Source organism: Chaetodon trifascialis, chromosome 5 (assembly GCF_039877785.1).
Source record: "Chaetodon trifascialis isolate fChaTrf1 chromosome 5, fChaTrf1.hap1, whole genome shotgun sequence".
Lineage (NCBI taxonomy): Eukaryota > Metazoa > Chordata > Actinopteri > Chaetodontiformes > Chaetodontidae > Chaetodon > Chaetodon trifascialis.
The window spans coordinates 15,501,458-15,523,679 of NC_092060.1; the positions used below are offsets into that span (position 1 = coordinate 15,501,458).

A 22,222-nucleotide genomic window follows, 5' to 3' on the forward strand; every position below is an offset into this window, starting at 1 on the left:
CCCAGAGAACGTCAAGAAAGAAGGGTGATGCTGAAGAAGGTCAAATATTCGAGAAGCAAGGAGGAAGTCTATCCACAACAGTCTTATTGTTACAGAAGTGTGCAGCGTTCCCTGGAGGCACTTGTTCAAAGAACTTGGTTTGCGGACAAAGATGAAGAACAGAGAAAGCAGCTAATTTCTGAATATACGATGTACAGTTGATGGTCAAGTACAGAGGAATCCTTTTAAGCAGAGCCAAACATGTTTTAATGCTCAGTGTGGATTGGTTCTTGGACCTCTCAGTAAACATTCATTTAAGACTGCTCCCTCGAGGTTTCCAAAGCAGCTCTGTGGTGTTTGTCATCAGACGTATCCGAGGCTTTGTTGGACAGCCTTACAGAGCTGAACATTAATCATGTAATATCTAAATATTTCTCTTCCAATACATCATAAAATTATAACATTGAAGTTTTATTAATGAAGCATAGAGTTCACACTTGTATAGGCTGATTGGCATCAGTTGTTGCCATATGCTGGGATAAAACAACAATGACAGCGACAACTGAAGCGCAGATTACAGCTGAGTAAGCACTGATTGTGTGATTATGATGTTAATTATTTCCAATGTTTGGAACTGCGTATATATATGATAAGCACAGTGCTGTCATGTCCTCTGAAAGACTCTTATGTGCAGTTGTGCCACTATTTCCATCCATCCATCCATCTTCTATGCCGCTTATCCCCTTCGGAGTCGCAGGAGGGGCCGGAGCCTATCTCGGCTGTCAACGGGCGAGAGGCGGGGTACACCCTGGACCGGTCGCCAGCCGATCAGTCACCAATTAACCTAATGAGCATGTTTTTGGTCTGTGGCAGGAAGCCGGAGTGCCCGGAGAGAACCCACGCATGCACAGGAAGAACATGCAAGCTTCACACAGAAAGGCCTGACCCGGGAATCGAACCGGCGACCTTCTTGCTGTAAGGCACGCCATCTAAACAATCACTACAACCCCAATTCCCAAAAAGTTGTTATGCTGTGTAAAACATAAATAAAACGGAATGCGACAATTTGCCAATCACTGATTTTTGTAAATACCTGCTTATTCAGAATTTGATGCTGTTTCAAACAGGTTGGTTCAGGAGCAACAAAAGACCGGGAAAGATGTGGAATGCTCCAAAAACACCTGTTTGGAACATTCCACAGGTAAACAGGTTCATTGGTAACATGTGATAGCATCATCATCATATGAAAGTTATTCCATTGCACTACATTAAATATTAGTATTATTAAATCCTTTAATAATACATGTACTCCATTCTCACTCCTTATAAATAAGTACATATTCCTCTCATCAATTTCAAAATTATGTTTGCTCCAAATAAATAACGTTACTTTGCTATAATGCTGTGAATGGCAAATATTACTTGCTTAAATGTCTCCTCATTAGTGTGCAATGATGCCCTGCCATTCAAATATACTATGCGTATGCAAGCACACACAGGGGACAAGGGGAAGGGTTAAGGATGTAGCCTGAGGCTGTGCGAGTGTGTGAATGCATACATGAGCCTATGTTGTACTGCATACATTTGTGGGTGCCAATTAAAACACTGACACATCTACACAGCGTCCCTGTTCCAACATCTGATCCTAAGGCTTTTGATAATACAACATATCAGGGTGAAAACAGAAATCTCTAATGCCAGATCTGCAAATGAGTCCAAAGTCTGTTCTCCCATCCACAGCATTATTTACTCATGCACACATGCAGTCACACATACAGGGAAAAAAAAGACATTTATACAGAGTCTCCTCAGAGAAAAGCCACCGCCAGAAAAATAAAAGTCTATCACCGGGGAATCCCACCACTTTCAGACAAATAAATATGTGCCTGCACACCCATAAACACCCTCAGAAATGCTGTGCTGCTCCTGCACACACACACACACACACACACATACACGCACTGACACACATGTGCGTCATTTTTTCTCCTGAGCGGAGAAATACAGTAGACACTGTAATTCACACCCTGTCTGAGCAAAACCAGAGATTTCATCTGGAGGGGAAACACCAGGCTCCTCTATTGCCCCCAATTACTGAGGCCTGGAAGCGCAGTCAACAGCCACAGCTTTACACAATCACATCGTCTGGGAGGAAATCAGCCCCCTTTCGCTTCTACTTTGAGCTGAGCGCTGCCGGCCTGGGCTTCAGCAAAAGCCACTTAAACTATCATATTCTGAAAGAGAGCAAAAATGACTTGAGCTCTTTGTGGAAAAGGATTCTATACAATTTCGAAGAGAGGCGTCCTCCACATTATTCTTTTTCATGTAATAGGTTCGCTGAGATCAAACGGATACCTTAATCCAGAGAACACACAAGAGCTTGTGCTTGGGAGCTCATGTGGTAGAAGAAAAGCCCATAGGTTCAATTTGTGTGCAATTTACTGTGTGTGTGTGTGTGTGTGTGCATGTGTGTGTGTGTGTGTGTGTGGTTCATGCAGGCCATTCCGCTCTCTACGAGCTCACTCGTATTGCCATTATACATCACCACACAGCCCCAGCGAGTGGCTGTGTCAAAAAGCCTGCCTTCCTCTCCGCCATATCTCATAGTTACCTCCCCTAACCAAATTACCCACCCCCTCCTCCTGTAGACACTGAGAGATGAGCTTCAGAAACAGCTGCCTCAAAGAGACAGCAGCAATGTCCAGCTGCATTTGAGATGAAATGAGAGTAAACAAACACACTCAACAAAGATCCTGGCTGTCATATTTCTGCTGAAAGACTTTAATTCAGTGAAAATGACAATGGCTGACATTTTCATCTAAATACCTGTCTGTTTTACTGCTGTTCATCACCAGTCCTATAATATTTACAGCCAGTTCATGAAAGTATTTATATTCAGTGGCACACAGAAAAGCAGCAATGAGCATTTTGTTTGAGGAATGTGAGCAGAGAGCTGCTGCTGCCATGTAGAGAAAGAGCCTCCAAAGCTCTCTCTTCATTAACAAACAAACAACCTGCACTCCTGGAGAAGAAAGGCAGAGCGTGGTAGTAACTTTGGGGCAGGAGATGGAAGTTTAAACCCCCTTTCTGGTAAGTCATTATTCCAGCCCAGGTAACCAAAATGTAGTTTTAGTACAAACAATGGTGTAATTCTTAGTCAATCCAGAGATTTTACAGTCTGTATTGGACAGGCTCACACTCCACCATCCAGGCGTCTCAGTTAGAGCTTTGTGATACTTCACTGACTCCTCCTTTCCATCAGTGTGACCTGGCACAAACTAAACAGCTAGAATGCATCAAAATGTGAGCATCTGAGCCGAGAAGGGTCCATCCCTCAAAAAGATGTACTTTTTCATACAAAATGTACTTCTGTACCTCTATTTTGGAACACAAACACTCATTAGCATTTTATCTGTGGGGGTGGACTGCAAACAACATCACGACACTGAAGATTTCATCAACAATATCAAACAACAGAGGATGTCAGGTTTCCACCGTAATGCGAAGATGATTCATGCCAGTCCAGGTGTGGTTGTTTTCATTGTTAGTGTTCAATCCATCCATCTATCTGCCATTTCTACTAAAGAAGTAAAGTCTGGATGTGTGATCTTGGCCACGCAGAGTTTGAGAGTAACGCGATAAACTGGGCTCGCTGGTCATATTAGCAGGTAGAGTAGTCAGTGTAAGGCAACAACAGCTTGTGGCTCAGCTGGGTCTATGACCTCTACGCACTGTCGTGGGAGGGAGGGAGAGAGACGTGGAGAGGGCAAAAGAGAGATAAAGATGGATGGGCAGTGGAGAAGGGAGAAGCAGCAAGAAAAAAAGCCCAACAGACACAGTGCTTTGGTCCAAAACATCAACCTAATCCGAGCAGCTTTCTCTGCCTCTGTCAGGCTCCACACCTCCCATCTAACAGCCCCACACTAGGCATGTAGTTAGAGGCTGCTGCTAATGGTGATTAAAGCAGCAGTTTTAGAGACATATGCATAAAAAAGAGCCGCTGGAAAGGCTCCAAACTACCAAAAACATGAAAACAAATCCTCCTTGTTACTTTGTCCTCCTGCTTTCTGTCGCCTTGTAAAAATCAGAAGCACCGCAACAAAACAAATCCCCTAACTCATGATCACCTGCGATCATTTTGTCACCTTCATCTGCAGGAATTATCGGACTACTTTGCTTTCCAGTGTGACCAATCTGGCGGGAAACCCGTGGAAGTGACAAACCTACAGTAACGCTACTACAACGACGACGGTGTGAGTAATATACAATCCCACGAAACATTTGGAGGCAATGACAATTTTAGAGCTGATTGTGTTGAGTCATACTGTGACACTATGAAACACTTACTTTTGATTTCCAATCCCAAAAATAGAGAATTGTGATTTGAGTGTAAAGTAATATTACTGTATTACCTGTCTCCTGTGATTGTTAGGGGCACAGTCTATATAAATTGTCCTCTTTGGCCTTCTATACTCAATAAAATTGATCACTGATTACTTGGGTCCATCCATCACCTCTATTTTAGGATTTACACTAGTGCTGTCAATCGATTAAAATATTTAATTGTGATAAATCTCATGAATGTCATAGTTAACTCGCGATTAATCGCAAATTAATCGCACATTTTTATCTATTCTAAATGTCCCTTGAATTTTAATACTGTTATCAACATGGAAAAGGGGATAGGCTTGCTTTGTGCAAATGTTTTTTTAATTGAAAACAACAACGTGTAGTGTTATATTTCACACTAACATTCTCACTTTGAGCAGTCATTCACATTTGAATGAATCAAATCTCACACAATTTAACACTGTTAATAAACATATGACAAAAAAATAAATACTTGGTTACAAAAAAAGCCCCTTCAACAGCCCTTTCTAAGGGATCAAAACGGTGATACAAGATAAAGTTACAAAGTGCACATTATTGCTATTATCGATAAACAAGGACTCAGGCTATAGTGCAGTTAAACCATGGCTTAAACTTTCCTTTCTTAAGTTTCCTTTGAACATAATAGCATCCATATGCCTCTGTCGAAAGCCATCCATTGTCGCCTGGTTTTGACAAGGAGGCGGTGGAGAATTCGCATTCGCCGTGTGTTTGGCCATCAAGTGGTATTTCAGACTGGATGTGCTACGGTGATAATTCACTTCACACCGACAATACACACAGATAATTTTGGTCTTGTCAGTCGACCCATCTGGAAACTTTTTGAAACTAAACTTTCCATTCAGAATCTTGTTCGCAGCCATTTCGGCGCTTCGCGCTTGACATCCACACAAACTAGTAGCCTACTTTTAGCTAGCGAGCAGGCAAGACCAAACACGCGCGTGGGGCGTGCCTATTTTTTTGTTTCCGGTTTATAACCGGATCCTGTAGTTTTTGTAACGTTACTAGCAGTGGCCACAGCTTATAAAAAACTACAAGGTCACAAAGAGCGTTAATCTCGCGATAAAAAAATGACGTTATAAAAAAATATCTGCAGTATTGTGAAGAAACGACTGCGGGGCCACTGTGACTGACCCTAAACGGAGAAACTCCTTGAGATAGAGACTCAGTCTGCACAGAGTGGCTGTGGAAACAGGCCAACATGGCTACAAGAGTGCACCCTGCTCTTGAAAGAAATGAGCGTACTGCAATCACAGCCAAAATATTAGGAAAACATCCCCCATTTCCAGATTAAATCTCAAACAGCTCACCCCCGATATGCAGCTCCTTCATCGCTAATCATTACCAATCTTTATTTGGACAGTTTATTGATTCAAATTTCTTTCAGGGATTCATAACTGAGCAGTCCCTATTTATTGTATTATTATGTTTTGTGTTCGCCACAAATACTTTTGTGTTTAATGCTTAAATGAATTGAAAAAAACGTCTTAAGATGACACAGAGAAAGGTAGACACACCTCCATATGGGCCTACACACACCATGCAAACAGACTGGTCCCAGAATTTTTTTTTTTTTTTTCCCAAACAAAGACAGAAATGAAGAGATGGGATGGGAAAAGAGAGCGAGGTGGGTGACGGCTTCATGCTGTCACACACCAGCAAAAAGGACAGAGAGGAGGGTCCTGTCACATCGCATCAGAGTCAGCTGCAGCCATACTCGCCCTACAAGCACACACCCTGCTGCTAGGAGAGGAGAGGAGAGGAAAACTAGAGCATAAAGCATGAACATCCCCTCCTGTTCTGTTCCTCCATTAGGCTCTCCTCTTCAGTGTCTCTCATTCAAATTGTATCTCATTCCTCATCTCGCCAGCCTCACATACAGCAGTCGCCCTCCTCTCTCAACATGTTGCCAATCTCACTGATTTGGCCAACATGAGGACTCGTGTAATGGATCTCAGCCTTTAGACAGAGTTATAAGGCTACATTCTTACACAGTGGTGGTGGTGGATGTGGTGGTTGTGTGCGGAGGAGCGGGTGGAAGCGGGGAGATGGTACAGAAAGTGAGAAAGAGGATTAGAAATGAACTGTGGAGATAGAGCGCGACCTGACAATAAGTCCCTTCTCCCCAGTGTGTCTGCGTCTGAGTGTCACTGTGTGTGAAAGAGAGAGGCAAAGGATTAGCTTGTGAGAAAAAATCATTTCCCTTTGTGTTCCAAGTGATGCTGTCAATCATCTTGCAGTAAAAAGAGCTGTGTGAGAGAGAGTGTGTGTGTGTGTGAGAGAGAGAGAGAGAGAGAGAGAGAGAGAGAGAGAGAGAGAGAGAGAGAGAGAGAGAGAGAGAGAGAGAGAGAGAGAGAGCAGTTATAAGGATGAACAATTCTGGCTATGGCCATAAACATAACCAATAATAGACTAAGTCTGACAGCAGAGCTATTAGATCATTTATCTTTTACTCCTTCATACTTATTGTAATAGCTGAGCACTTTGTGCCACACGGAGCCACACAAATGACACCACACACTCCTAACATACAGTAGGGGATCTCCACAGCCCGCACACAGATGGACAAACATGCACACCATGCAGTATGAAACAGCTTACTATGAACATGTTTCCTTATTGATCCGTGCTCTGCTTTGCTCTCTTCTTTATGTGGAGGCCAGAGGTCAGGACCGTCTACAGGCAGCAGCTTGGAACTAGTAAGGACTTTTGCTGAGGAAACGACAGCCCCCTTCATAAAATAGGTGCAGCGGAGTTGAGAGTGAGCTGAACACACTGCATGCTATTGTTTTAGTGTCAGGGGTTGGAGGGTTACACGGGAGAGATGACCACTCCCTTTGAAGGAACTTTTTGTTTCAGCACAGACAGCAACAGCTAAACAGTCACAAATTATGAAACTGTCTCATGTCTCCAGTGAACAAACACTGAGAGCTGACTTTCCAGCCATCTTGTGTCCAGCAGTTAAACCTATGACAAATATTCCCACACTCATATATTCTGGAATTTTCAATGAGGGAGAAGGCGTCTCTAAGGATTTTAATGTTGTGATTATACTTTTTTCTGCAAAGACCACATCAGACACACGTTAGACAGTTTTCATGTGTGCCTTCATGCATGTGTGGAGGTGACCTTTAACCACCTGAAGCCACACCAACATTACCATTACATGCAAGTAAATGTAAACATTTCACACTGTGGGATTTACGAGGATTTTGTCTGACAGGATTGAAGATTGCTGTCGACTTTATTTCCTCTATTTCAATAGATTTCCTGTTTGCACCTCAAACAGTTCCTGGTTCTGAATCTCTTAGGGAATTTAAAGGTAATCTTAAGTTGGCTTAATGTATATTATGGTAAATATTGATATTGACTGATTTCAAAATATTACTGGCCATCTTGCCAGCCCTACTTGCTGACTGTATCACCCTGCTGTTGCGAGTGTTGAGAAGGTGCTCGGCCCTGTCCCTGATTCAGAGGATACATACAGCACACCTAGGAAGCCCAGCGATACAGTAACTCAATCTCAGGCAGAGCTATACATGGACAAGGTCATCTCAAAGTCTCCATTATATCTTGGCAAACAGATTATATAATTGTCAGGCAGTATCCAAAGCTTTCCTTGTACCCACTGGACGACGATCAGTCACAGTGATCAAAGTGCTAGATGTGTTTCTTTGTTTCTGCTGCTTCACTCCAGCCCCCACAGAATCAGTTATTAGAATGCAATATATTATTATATAATATATTACATATGCTGGTACACTAACAATTCCCGAGGTCCTCGCGCACTGGAAAAAACCCCCATACATAATACACTGGGAGAGAAAAAGTGATTATTTCTCTATTGCACAAAACAAAAACAGGCAGCCTTAGTAAGATGAGGAGGGTGTGAGTTTCTGTTATGAGGTGCGATTCTTGCCGCTTAGCTGCCTGCTGCAACAAGCGCCAAGCAAAGTGATTTTCAACCATAGACACTGTATGCAGACAGACAGACAGACAGACAGACAGACAGACAGACAGACAGACAGACAGGCTGTGTTCCATTAAGGAACACACAAAAAGAAAATACAAATGAGACAGCAGAACAATTCAACTCAGAGGTAGATGCAACTAATTAGATCAGGCTAAGACAAAATGCACACGTATTTTTAGAGAGTGTGTGTGTGTGTGTGTGTGTGTGTGTGTGTGTGTGTGTGTGTGTGTGTGTGTGTGTGTGTGTGTGTGTGTGTGTTGGGGGGCATATGCACTCATGCAGTGAAAGCAACTGGCAAACATAAAATATCCATGATCAGTCTGAGACGTAGTGTAGCTCAGACAAGTGACCTTAGCTGAGAGGAAGAGACAATAAAAAAAGCAAGAATTCCTCATGCTAATAAAGAACACTCCCCCCCCCCCCCCCCCCCCCCCCACACACACACACGCACACACGCACACACACACAAACAGTCCCCACCAAGTAGGTGTTGATGGTTATGATGCTGCTGCTGTTCTTGTTCAGGTTTGGGCACATTAAGATTCCACCGCTCTCTTCCTTCCTCCCCCTCTGTTACTGTCGTTTTCCTCCACCTACCCTCCCTCGCCTCGCTCCCTCCTCTCTCTCTCTCTCTCTCTCACTCTCTCTCTCATGTTGTGTTTTGTTTGTGAGGATTATGTAGGGAAATCTTTAACAGTACAAAGCCACCTGTGTGGTTGCTGGAATGTAAAACAGCGTGGCCACCAGATACATGGACCGGGTTGGCCGGGCAGGGGCAGGCAGGTAGGAGGGGTTGTTAAGAGTCTGGACCACGGGGAGGATGTCTCGTCCTGTTTCCAGGATCCCTCAGAGAGGCTGCTGAGGCCTGTTAGCTGGAGAACTGCTGATGTGGCTAGCATCGATCAGTTTCCTGCACGGCCCTGCGGCCTGTGGGACTGACTGGCTGACTGATTGACTGACAGGCGAGCTGAGCTGATGGTGGCTGTCTGGCACATGAGAAAAAAATTTCCAACAAGGCCTGGTCTGTTTTCTAGGTTATTACTTATTTTATTCCCATTGACTCTGCAGAGTAATGTTGTTATCCATTTTCAACATTACTACCCTCTGGACCCATCTGGCCACAACATGTTTAAAACATGGATCATTGTGCTTGAAAATAAAACACTGCGACCCCGCGCTGAACGCCATAAACTCAACATACAAAGGCTTTCCCTTGTTCATGCCAGTCTGCACCTCTCAAACAACATAATTTTCCCGCTTGAGGAATTCACACGCACCTATTCACTGCCAAAGAGGTTGAGTCATTGTCATCATGTGCGGTTGCGACTGGCCGAAGAGATGCTTAGTTAATCACTACTGTACACCCTCTGGAATCTGGATCCAGAATATCACAATAGCATCACAGAATCCAGGAAACCCAGATTCTATGACGACATTACGCTTACAGTGAATCGGCTGCAGCATTACCGGCTGTCGGAGCTGATTTTAGTGTCAAAACAACCTGCTGTAATCATGACATCACAGAGGTGTTTCCCTATAATCATCGGGGTTCCACTGCTCTATTTTCTCCAATGAATCCTGTTATTTCAACCTCTCAAACAAACCATGTGCTCTGAGCAGGCACTCTGTGAATGACAGAGAGCGAGAGGAAAGAGAGTCAAGGGGGCTGGTTAAGTGCACTGAGTGAGCGGCAGTAATCACAGCTCTGGTAAAAGCACTCCTTTTCTCTGTATAGTGTTCCTCAAAATGAGCCTGCTCTCTGTCTGTCTCTCTCCCTCTCTCCCACTATTTCTCTCTCTGTCTGATAATAGCTCTAGATTGAGTAATTGTGTGTTTGAGTGGAGCTGCACTGCAGGGTGGAACCTGCAATCAGATACCGAGAACACGTTTCTCTCACTCGCCGTCTGTCTCCCCATTCATGCCGAGCCTCAGCAGTCCGGCCTCTCCGCACCCGGCCCTCCCTCTGGCCATGCGGTTCCTGCAGGCGTTCCTCAAACATCGCCCCTACACACAGGCTACTCTGCGCAGCCAGTGAGGGTTGGGGTCAATAACAGCTGTGCGCCGTGCTGTAATTGATGTCATCATTTCAATTTGAGCTGATTACAGCTGAGAGCTGCTTATCGTGTGACCTGGGGCGGAATAACACACTGTAGGGCCCAGCGAGTTGCCACGCCTGACCAAGCTTAACTGTCGGGCTGGCTGGCTGGATGGATGGATGGATGAGTTGGCTCAGCCCAGGGCTGCCTTCTCTATTGACTCCTAATGCAGAGGTAATGACTGAGCGTATTCCAGGGGCATGGCTGGCGCAAGTGTCCGTGTCGCTGGCATTTAGTGTAGTTCTGGGGCTATTATTGTGATTGGCCTGCCCCTCTGTCAACACACTCTCACATGATTAAGCCCTCTACTGGCGCAGATTTGGGAATATGATGTGTACATGCAGGCTGTGTGTGTGTGTGTGTGTGTGTGTGTGTGTGTGTGTGTGTGTGTGTTTAGTGGGTTTTTAATGGTAAGTCACTTTACAACCTCTCTAATTTTATAGAAGGACCTCACAATCACAACATCATTACATTAAATTAGTGTTGTAATCCTGAGGAGGATTTTTACAGTATTCACAAAGAATGTGCCACCTCCAAGCCCCCGCCCACAGAAAAGAAATAAATAAAACACCTGTCAATGCTTTGGCATTTCTCCTTGCTGTTGATGTTAGAGTCTGTTCAATGAAAGCACCAAAATAACACCGCAGCCTTCCAGCATTCCTGCTATGCACTAATAACACACATGAACAGACCGAAGCACACAGCTATACATAAATATGGCAAATCTGAATATATAAAGGGCAACACCTGCACTGCATCAGGGCTAATTACCTGCCAACAAATGATGATGCTCCTATTGTACAAATAGCAGGCATAGAATATTTTCCAGTGAGCAAAATCTGGATCTCGTTTCTTGGCTTTAAACTTTTTTCTGCATAGACAGCGGGCAATACCCTTAACCCTCAACACCACTTGTCTGATCAACGCTTGGGAGCAGAGCTGCTGCTAAAAACAGACAAAGACTGCTCACTAAAGGAACACTGTCTCTTGCTGTCTCTTTCTTTTTTTTTGCCAGAGCTCTGAATCTGTGGGTGTTGGGGAGCAAAAAGCTGTCTGCCACATTCCTTTTCTTTCTCTTTCTCTGTCATTTTCCTGACGCTTTTAATACCATCATTAGGAGAGCTCTCCTGCTTGCTGCTACCGCTGCTGGCCAAGAAACACAAGATAGATAGAGAGAGAGGGGGGAAGAAAAGAGCGAGAGAGGCGAGGGGTGGAGACAATAAGAGAAATGTGTGCACAGTTTTTTTTGTCATGCAGTGAGGTAAAGATGGTTCAGGAGAACTTCGCTGGTTGCTCTGCTGTCTGTCCCTGCCATGTGTCTGAACATCGTACAATACCGTACAGAAGGTGCCTTCACATGTGTTGCACATGATTCCCACTTCAGCAAAGGTGCACAGTGTGTTTATCGCATGGATGTGTGAATGTGTACAGCTGTGGCAGCTGTGGCAAACACGTGCTTTGTCATGTCATAGGTGCATGTGCATCAACCTGAATTTTAGGAACAAAACCCAAGATGACAGACAACACACACACACAACCTCACTTCCAAACTTTGAAACATGAAGATCGCCACTCGGCCAGCTGGATCTCACTTCTGGCCTGTGTGCACACCTATCGGGAACCTTACACCTGTGTGACCCTCTGCTCGTCTGGTTAGCTCGGGTGCTGTCTGTCTGGAAGCCTCACTCCAGAGATGCATATCTGGGTGCAGCACTACAATGAGATTCTGTGCTTATGTATGAGTGTTAGTTTTTGTCACTCAACCTGCCACAAGCATGGCAATGATTTCAATTTTGATTGTTAATCAGGATTAGATCACTTGCAGGGATTATTTAAGCACAGCTCTGACATGCCACCTCCACATATACATCTGTACCTGGTTATGGCTTGGTTGGAAAGTTAAGTATGTCCTGGTGGAGGATGAGGACATTTCATAAAGGGTTTTTTTCCTATTACCTTCTGTCTGTCCGTGCTTTTACATTTGACTTTTTTGCATTTTTCTGACGATGGTCTACTCGGGATTCATCTCTTTTTTCTCTTTTTTTTTTTCTTGTTTCTCTTTTTCAGCTTTTCCTGGGTCACATTGGTGCATGCTGAGCATTCAAAGTTGAGAATTGGTCACATATAATACTAATCACTCTCTGCAGAACCTGTGTCTGTTTGTGAGTTTGACTCCTGAAAGGAGAGACTGCTTCACCTTGTTAAATCATGGCCGGATGAGGGAGGAGCTTCACAGGGTGCGTGGAGAACAGGACTCTGCTCTGCCAACAGAGCTCTAACAGAGCTCATAAACAGCAGAAGAATCAACTTTCATCAAAGCCAAAAGAAGCTTAAAAAGACAAGCGGTGCAGATTTACGTGATGGAAATGAATGAACATCCAAAGTGGAAATGAATGCATCTCTGGCTGAGAGGTCGACAGCCCTCAGACAGTGTAAGCCACTGTGTACAGTGTGACTCTCCTTCAGTGTGTAACAATGACAGAATTATTTAAAGTATCGTGTAAGAATGAAACAGCAATAATTCTGTAACCCTTGATCTCCAATCACTGAGCCTCTCTGTCTCAAAGAGGAAAAGCTGGAGCTCTGCTGAACCTCAACATTCCACATAAGATCCCAAAAACACACACACATACACACACACAGAGCACACACATGAATGCACCTGACCTCACACCCACATGTGCACAAAATCAGGCCAACACAGCTAACAGCCTCCACATCTCTGAACAAATACTGTCGGTGAGGCTGGAGGAAAGACCAGAAGTGGGGCCAGAGGTTCGGACGGACAGACAGACAGACAGACAGACAGACAGACAGACAGACAGACACACACACACACACACACACACACACACACACACACACACACATAGAATTAAAGTTCAGGAACTGAGATCCTGGGATCTTTTGCAGAGGCAAAAATTGTCCAGGTTCTCAGCATCGTTAGCATGTTTGTGACTGTCTGAGAAGAAGATCCTCTCAAATTTTAACAGTTCAACTGTATGATAGAATTTTGTTCTAATTTTGGTCAATCAAATGAAAATATAGCTACAGATGAAATACATACTCAGTTCACCAAGTGGTTTTATCCAGCATGCAAGCCTCCATCCCTCTGCATCAGTATCGGAGATGTTAGCCTTAACAGTGCACATCCTGGAACAGTTCTTCTGCACCTCTAACTTCAACCACTGAATAAAAACTTTTCTGGAATGGCTGTACACAACAGATTTATGCTGCTGCATGCATTAATCATTTAAGATCAGACTTAAAATATCATCATATGCCATTTGGAATCTGTGTGATCGAACAAGGGCTAAAAAAGACAACCGAATATTTGAATACACGACATATTCTGATTATTTGCATTTCTGTGTTTCAAAGTCAGCCAGGTGAACCGACATGTAGATATTCTGATACTCTGATGGGCGGTACCAGGTCATTCACTAGTAATGTAAACGATGGCCCTGGTCTATTCAAGTGTCCAGTGAGTCGGCATACACAAAACCAGGTCCCTGAGGGAGATGCAGCAAAATGGAATTTGGCCATTCTTTGTTTGTTTTTTTTCACACCTTTAATTTTGCTACTTCGATATGTCTTGTCATTCTTATTAAGTGACAAATCAAAGCCACATTCAGGTGGAGGCGTTCACACATACACATAACAAGCACTGTACACACCAACATTCATGCATGAAGCGGAAACCTCTGAAGCTTTTTTTTTTATTCATGCAGTCGCCCATTCTGCTTTCTACACACACAAACACAGAAACACAGCCTCAGCTGCAGTTTAATTTCATTTTGCACTGCACCGATCCAGGACTAAAAACACATGCGTGCGTGTGCGCGCGCACACACACACACAGAGCACACTCTCATACTGAGCAGTGTGCTGCCTTCTCTCACCCATCCAGAGAACTAACCAGCTGATCATAGCTTCTGTTCACAGAAATCCAATTCCCTCCAAAGGTCATTTGTCCATTCAGAGATTTTCCTTTTTTCCTGTGCTCTCTCATCCTCTCTTATGTATTCTGGTGATTTGCTACTTCTTGAAATCTATATCCTTTGCCCTCTTCTTTTTCCCTCCTCTGCCTATTTATCATTATGTTTTCTGGGGGGAGGGATTTTGGTTTGAACCCTATCTGCCCCCGTCTTGGCTCTCTCCCTCCCTTCCCATCACACACCCTGGATCACAGCCAGCAAGAGGTTCTTGGCTGTGAATGGCAACGCAGGGCAGAAAAGGCCCTAACCAGGTGTCTGGGTCACTGAGGAAGTGGGCACAGCAGGGCAGAGCAGGGCTACGTGGCTCTGCTGGGTTTAAAAAGGCAGATACAGGCAGAGCTTGGCAGAATTTCTTGGCATGCTTGAGGAGGTTGTAAGAACTGATTAGTAATGACATGACTTGTTCAGGGGCGGGGAGAAACAAATTAAATATAAGTGGACAGCACTGATGTGGTTATTAAAAGGGATTTTTCTCTGCTTTCATAATTTGCTGTGACTATTACAGCACTGATATTAACATTTTTTTTTTTTTTTTTTTTTTTTTTTACAATAAAGCTGTTTTACTCCAACATGTGCATATTTGGGGCATTAAACGGTAAAGTAGTGTAACCTTAAGTGTTATACACACATTTTTGTCAGCAATTCCACCAGGAAAATCTTTACAGAATTACATTTGGAAAATGGTTTTAAAGGATAGGTTCACATTGTTTCAACTATGTCTTAAAACAACGCTCACATGCCCATATGTATGTTGGAACAGTTGCTGCAACTTTGGTGCTGTGATCATTCCATCTGTCCATATTGGCCCTGAAGAGAGCTCTTTCTAATGCAACTCTAATGGCAGTGATGGGGGGGACAATCCTCAGTCCTCATTCTGTGCAAAAATGTAAGCCAGTATGAGACCTCAGCAGGCTGAGCTAAACAAAAAAGTGAATAATTGCAAACACTACCTTCTATTTAGTAGGAAATTCTGTTTGTTTCTTTAGTCACTGTTTTCTTGCAGAGCTGCAGTGGAGGGACGGTATAATAAACAGAGGATTTTGGACTAAAAAGACCATAACGATGGATGATACCCACTTGATTTCTCTCATACAGATTGTCTCATATAAGCTTTGACTGCATTTAAAGGTGTAAATAAGAATTTTACATTCAGTGTTTTTCACCAAAATGAACTGTGACATGATTACAGAGGATGAACAAGAGAGGTCTAAATGCATTTCCTCCCGAAACCTAAGAAATTTACTGCATGTTTGCTAGCTTGCATCATCTTCTTCCTTGCCTTTGTTGGAGCATTGCTACATTACCACCACCAACAGTCGATGAGCGGAATAACAAAACTAGTGTCAGGAATGTGTATCTTGTCACAAGCATGCATGCATGTCCTTCTGTGTGTGCATAACACACACTCCATAGCACTACTAGTGGCAAAAAAAAACCTCTAGAGAGTATCTTTAAGAAAGCATTTCTGCAGATCAGGTGGACTGCTGAATGACTTAAATTGGAGTGACATTAGGAAGAGATCCTGTTGCAGTGAATGTGGACAAGAGGATTGCTTATAGTGGAGAAAAACTTTACACATGGGCATGGGAGCATTATTCAACAGACGGGAAAACATGTAAAGCTGTCCTTTAGAAATCTGGTGATGCAGTCGGCCGCTCACCAAACCAGTGCCCAGTGCTAACTGGTGATCTATTAACTATAACCAACTATACAGCAACCTTCTCTAGAAATTGCCAATAGGCCTGGAATGACAGGATGGAGAAAGCAGCAGTGAGATGCTGCTGGCTGGTGTCAGGCTAAGTGGGCATGTCAGGCCTGTGCTGTCCTGGCTCCCTGCCTGCTCTCTCAGCTGCTCGCTCAGTCCCCAGTGTCCTCAACCCTAAACGGATCCAGTCGCTGCTACTCAGCTCCAGTGGCAGGCTGATCTGGCTGACTAATGAACACTTTTCCTAATGAGGGGAACTCCTCCCCCCAATCTCAGCATTCCCTGTACACATCCTTTGCCCATTTTTACTCCTATTTACTTGCCTTTTCCCTCTCTCCATTTCTCGCACTTGTCCCTTCCACCTCTTCCTCGGGCGCTGGTCTCCATCTTTCTGCATCCTCTCATCTCAGCAGTTCCTGTGCACATTCTTCACACTGTCTATATCTCACTTCTCTCCCTTGCCGACAGCCATTCACCAACTGTTTGCCATCTCTTTTCCTTTTCCTGTATTCATCGTCAGCTCTATTAAAAGCATCTACAATTCAGGCTCTTTGAGCAACTGTTGTGCAACCAAAATATTTTATGGTGGCAGTTTCAATCTAAATGCTGTTGTAGTGTCAGCTATTTATCCAGGGCTTCTGTATCAATGTGCAGTGAGCAGTGCAAACCAGCTACATGTTATTCTGAAGGCTTTTGCTGAGATGTAGTCACACATACTGAGGTTGTCTGTGAAACATCAGTGTATTCCTTTAATAATCCCTGCCAATGTTTACATGAGTAAATAAAAGGGGAAGAGGACAGAAGGATGAAAACATGAGTCAGGTATTTTTCATGGCAGGCCTGGTGGAACAACCAGTTTAGAGGACATCAGGGGGAACAGCAGTGTAAATCATAAATTTGACCTCATGACAACCCCTGAGCTTCGGGGTCAACCAGAGAGACTCATCAGGGACAGCAAAGGGGTCAAGAGGCAAAATCTCCTGCTTTTGCTATTTGCTTGTATCTTTATATCTATCTTTTAACACAGAGTTTTCCGGCAAACTAGGACATGCATTTTCTGGTCCCTCCTTTACAGTAAGCTCAGTGAACCCTACAGCAGCCCAAAAGACAAGAGCAGAGAACAGGTATCACAGCTTGTCCACTCACCAGGCCGTCACAGTTGCTGATGGCCACCGTGGCTCCTGGCGTGTCTGTGATGTCACCTACATATAAGCATTCATCTTGCAGTGGCTCAGAGTGCCGGGTGCTGTCGCTGTCATCTCGCCACTCAATCTTGGCTCCGGGGGCCACCAGCCTGGCATTGTGGTGCAGGCGCAGGTGGAACTCCCGGCCGAAGATGGTGACGTTGTAGTAAAGCCTTTCCCGATAGGCCACTGGCTCCCCCCTTGGTTCTTCCCACTCATCATTGCCTATTCCTACCTCCCTCCTCCGGCGCCTACGGGGCTGCCCTCCTGCCATGCGGCCAGCCGAGACGGCGTGTGACAGGAAGCGGCCCTCTGCGTCCACACTGATGGGCCTCACCAGTCCATACTCCCCCAGGACATGCTGCAGGGAGTCTGGGAACAGGACAGTTCAGGAGAAGGGGAGGGAGGAGCGGATGAGGCAGGAGCAGGTGAGAGAGGGGAAGAATGTTATATGGTGAGTAAGATGTGAGAATGTTGGGGGGGGGCATTACAGGTGGAAGAGGAGGGGGAGAGGAGAGACATCATGGGAGAACCATAGGGGATAAGCAGTGGAGAAAACGGGGAGTCATGGGTAGAAGGCATGCAGGAGGTTGGAAAAAAGAGGTGGGAGTAAAAATAAGGAATTAGAAAAATGTCAGGCATGCCATGGAATAATTTATTCCTCATTCTGCGTCACAAGGAACACAATGATAAATAAAAGCAGTAACCTTTCACTCACGCACATACACACATGCAAACACACGCGCGCGCACAGACACACGCAAACGCACAGCCCCACCCATGAACCCAGAGGCGACCCCGGTGCTTGGCAGTGCGCGTTTGGAAAAGGCAGCCTCAGCAGTGCGCGCCGCGCTCCTGACACCTTCTGTGCCCTTCCACCGTCAACAGGAAAGCCAGGACAAGGATCAAGGTGCTAATTGCGGCTTTCTCACGCTGTTTTCTCACTGTCAGGACGCTCGATCCGAGAAAATTTATCTGTAACCTTGACACCGACAAAAAAAAAAAAAAAACTGATCCCGCCATATCAAACTGAGTCTTATGTCTTTATGTCTTATAAAGCGCCTTCAATGAAAACGATGCACAGAGAAATGTGATTTACAATCACTGATCCTATCATCATCATTAATCATCATTACTGTATCTTGACTACATGCTAATTAGTGTACCGCACTGTGAGTAAAACACACAGGGTTCGAACTGACGCCTAGAGACAGTTCATGCGTCTGACATTGTCCTGGATGAAGGAACATTTCTCTCGTTCATGTGTGACACTGACAACACAGGTGCATTTTGGAGGCGACCTGAGAGATGCTCCCCGCGCCCGCCCACACACACACACACACACACACACACACACACACACACACACACACACACACACACACACACACACACACACACACTTTCACACTGAGCCAAGGCCACTTTAAGGTGTCAATGCCGTCACAGAGTCAGAGACAGTTATGCTATCACCCGTGGTCCTCTGGTGCCCGATTTGTGTTATTTTTAATTATTATCATTATGATTTTTATTATTATTATTACTTGGCTTTTCATCTGACATATCTAATTTACAAAGTTTGCTGACCGATAAAACCGAACACATACTGTTAATATTTCTTGAGCGCCCGTGTTAGAGGAATGATTTGATAATAGTGTGATCAATAGGCTGACATCCGACTCCAGCGTCCTGTGACAGATCGATAGATGCGACAGCGGCCGAATCAGATACTTCCCTGCAAAATCCGACAGTAAACCGGTGCATCTGATGCCCCTTTACACCCCAGATAAGATTAACCCCTGGATGGTAGAAGGCAAATCCTAACACATGCTTGCACCGCTGAGGGACCTCCGGAAAGACCCCTGCAAACACCACAGCGGGACACACAGAAGTTCCAAATGCGTCCAACAATGTTGTTTGCAAAAACTGCAAAAGCGTGCCAAAAAATGAAAACACAAGCGGGGGGGAAACCGGACAGTGTTTTGCCGCTACGCTGAGCTCCAGACTTCCCAGTGAGCGCATGAAGAGCCCCGTGCCGCCCCGCTGATGAGAGATCAGCAGATACGTAAAACAACATAAACAGTGACCACGTTTAACCGTACTGTACGTACCAACGCTACTGGCGATGTAAAGGCCGCTGGTGTGCAGCAGAAAGGCCGACAGAATAATTAGGACAGTAAATCCAGGCGAGAGACCCATGGCAGCTCCGAACTGCGCAGGTGAGAGAGTGGGACTCCGGGCTCCAGTGTGGTGAAGTTCCCCGCCTGGCGCGACCAGCCACGCCACGACAGCAACAGCACAGCAGCCCGCAACTAGACTGCCAAGTGCACCGGGAGAGACGGAGCTCTCCTCCCCTCTCTCTCTCCTCCTCTCAGTTGAGGTCTCTCGCTCTCTCGCTCGCTCTCTCTCTCTCTCTCTCTCTCTCTCTCTCTCTCTCTCTCTCTCTCCCACTCACACACTCTCACTCAACTCTCCTCCTCTCTTTCCTCCTCTGTCTCTCTCTTTCTCACGGCTCCTCTCTCTAATTGTGCGTGCTCCCCCACTCTTTGACTTAGTGCTCGAACAACTCCCCGACTCTACACGCACACGCGCGCGCACACAGGCTTGTACAGGCGCACACACACAGGGAGAGAAACACAGATACCGGGCACCGGGCGCCCACACACACTCCCTGTGTGTCTCCGCTGTGTGAGATGTGAGGATGTTTCAGAGCGCTGGCCGTGCTGCGGACGGACGGACGGACTGACAGACAGACAGGCCCACTGACACTTCGCATCGACAACAAATGCAGTGGAATTAACGAGCAAGCTGCTTTGTGACACCTCCACCGTGGGGCGCGCCCAAAAGTGATTTCTGCAACTCGGATGCTCCAACAGGGATCAAAACTCCAGATGAACTCTCCCCTCCGCCGGTCCCTGATGTGCTGCAAGCCTTGCATAAACTTTGTATATCCCGTCAAACGTCCTGGGTTGGATGAGCAGCAGCGCCCCGTGTGGCAGAGTAGCGTAAACGCACTCCGTTTTGCAGGGCCCAAGGGTCCAATTTACACAGAGAAAAAAAAAGACCAGTCTTACTGGCCCTAACCTGCATTGCCCTCATTTAGCACATCATTTACCCCTCTTGACCACTAATCTTATATTTGAGTAAACACTGATGAGCAGCATAAGGCAAATATAAAACTGATATGAGGGAAACTAATTACATTTTCACTTTTTTCTTTTTAAAAGAATATCACAGGATAATAACAGAAAAACCAAACAACATAACAACAACTAACAAATCACTATCTTTGAAGTGATACCAAAATCAGGTGTTAAGGTGAATCTGTTGAGTCCCAATTAGCAGTATGTCAACTTCAAAATAGCTCAGATTTTATTTATAGTCTTTGGTTTCTGTTGACTTTCACTTTGCGCCCAGATTTTCAAGGCAACACACAGCAATGAAAGAGCTCAAAAGAAGCAAAATGGTGTGTGATTGAAGTGACTCTGGCTACGAAACAGCAAAAGATGTGCAATAACTAACAACTGGTCATCTTGTTCTATTTAACCTAAGATTACATTTTTTTAACTGTCACTCCAAACGCAAATGGGAGAAAGGTGCTCTCAAACAGACGATGAATCATCAAATTATTAACATTGCCCCTGCAATACTGGGTTAATTACGTATATGTCATACTAAAATCACTGCTGCAAAAATCAATTAAAATGCCGATCAAAGGTTCTGAAGTAACAGTGTGAGATTACTTGTTTTGAATCCAAAACACAAAAATAATTAATCAATTTAGGATCACATGAGAGAGCAGCAAGTAATTTTTAAGAAATTACTTCAGTGATTACATGATTACCAAAATCTGACATTTTTTTTCTTTGTTGACTAATCAATGAAATGATCAATATCTTCAGCAGAAATCCATTTTTTAGCTTAAGCCAGCCCTGTCTGCAACTACATTGGAGGACATGTAGTGCTGACTCACATTTTGGATTAACAAAATGAGGAAATGACATACCTGGAAACTTGTTAAAATATTGATACTGAATATATGTTTACTGACAACAGATTTCATTTGTTTTCCACTAAAAGAAGAACTCTTACAATGCACAATCCATTCGTGGTGACTCGTCAACTTTTTTATGGTTACGTTTGAGTTAAGGAAAGAGCGTGGTCTATTTTAACACGGAGAAAGTCAGCAGCTATCACAATCTTTCCTGAAATTTAACCAAGGCGCTTTTGTCGCCTAACCCAGGCCACAGTGTGGACGTGAGCCTGTATTCACAGCCCTGCCCTCTGGGTGCCCGCCATCCACCCGGACCACCTCCCTCCAGCGTGCTTCAAAAAATACAGTGTTTCATTCAAACACCTGTTGACTCTGAACAGAATCCAGGCAGTGATTACGTTTGCCAGCACAACACAATTATGAATGCAAATTAGTTGTACATAAACATCATTTCTAAGAGACGTGCTTGTTAAAGCTGACGTATCACTGCAAATAGTGTCAGTAAGAGAACAGCACTGTCTAATGTTAATGACGAAGACTCTCACTTCCATTTGTTCAATGAGCAGAGGGCTGGAGATGAAAACTCTCTGATGGGATTAGCTAATGTATCAGTACAGCACAGTTTCTTTATTTTAGCTTAGTGTTGCTTGCTTGCAACCCAGAGACAGACTGTAGTAAATGTTAATATTAATGTGAAGCTACAGGCAACTCAAAATTCTGAATATGTGACTAAATAAGTGTTAACTGTCTTGGTGGCCTTGCCATCAGCTGCTAGAAAATGTCATTAAATCTGTTCTGTTTTCTCTGTAGTTTGAGCATTATTTCCTGGTTAAAAGGCTTACTTCTGAAGTGGATTTGTTGGAGCAAATACACAATATTGCTCTTCCCTGTCCGCTCATCACCT

The 22,222-nt window shown here is 44.5% G+C and overlaps 1 protein-coding gene across 1 annotated transcript in view; it reads right to left on the reverse strand.

The window, feature by feature from the left end:
- LOC139331472 (A disintegrin and metalloproteinase with thrombospondin motifs 2-like) overlaps window positions 1-19,676 on the reverse strand; it is a 109,903-nt gene extending 90,227 nt beyond the window's left edge. Inside the window, exons 1-2 of the mRNA XM_070962942.1 lie at window positions 19,436-19,676; window positions 17,287-17,696 (exon numbers count right to left, since the gene is read on the reverse strand). Of these exons, the coding sequence (XP_070819043.1) occupies window positions 17,287-17,696; window positions 19,436-19,523 (498 nt within the window). The 5' untranslated portion in view covers window positions 19,524-19,676. The remainder of the gene's footprint in view (window positions 1-17,286; window positions 17,697-19,435) is intronic.
- Between the last annotated feature and the right edge of the window lie 2,546 nt (window positions 19,677-22,222).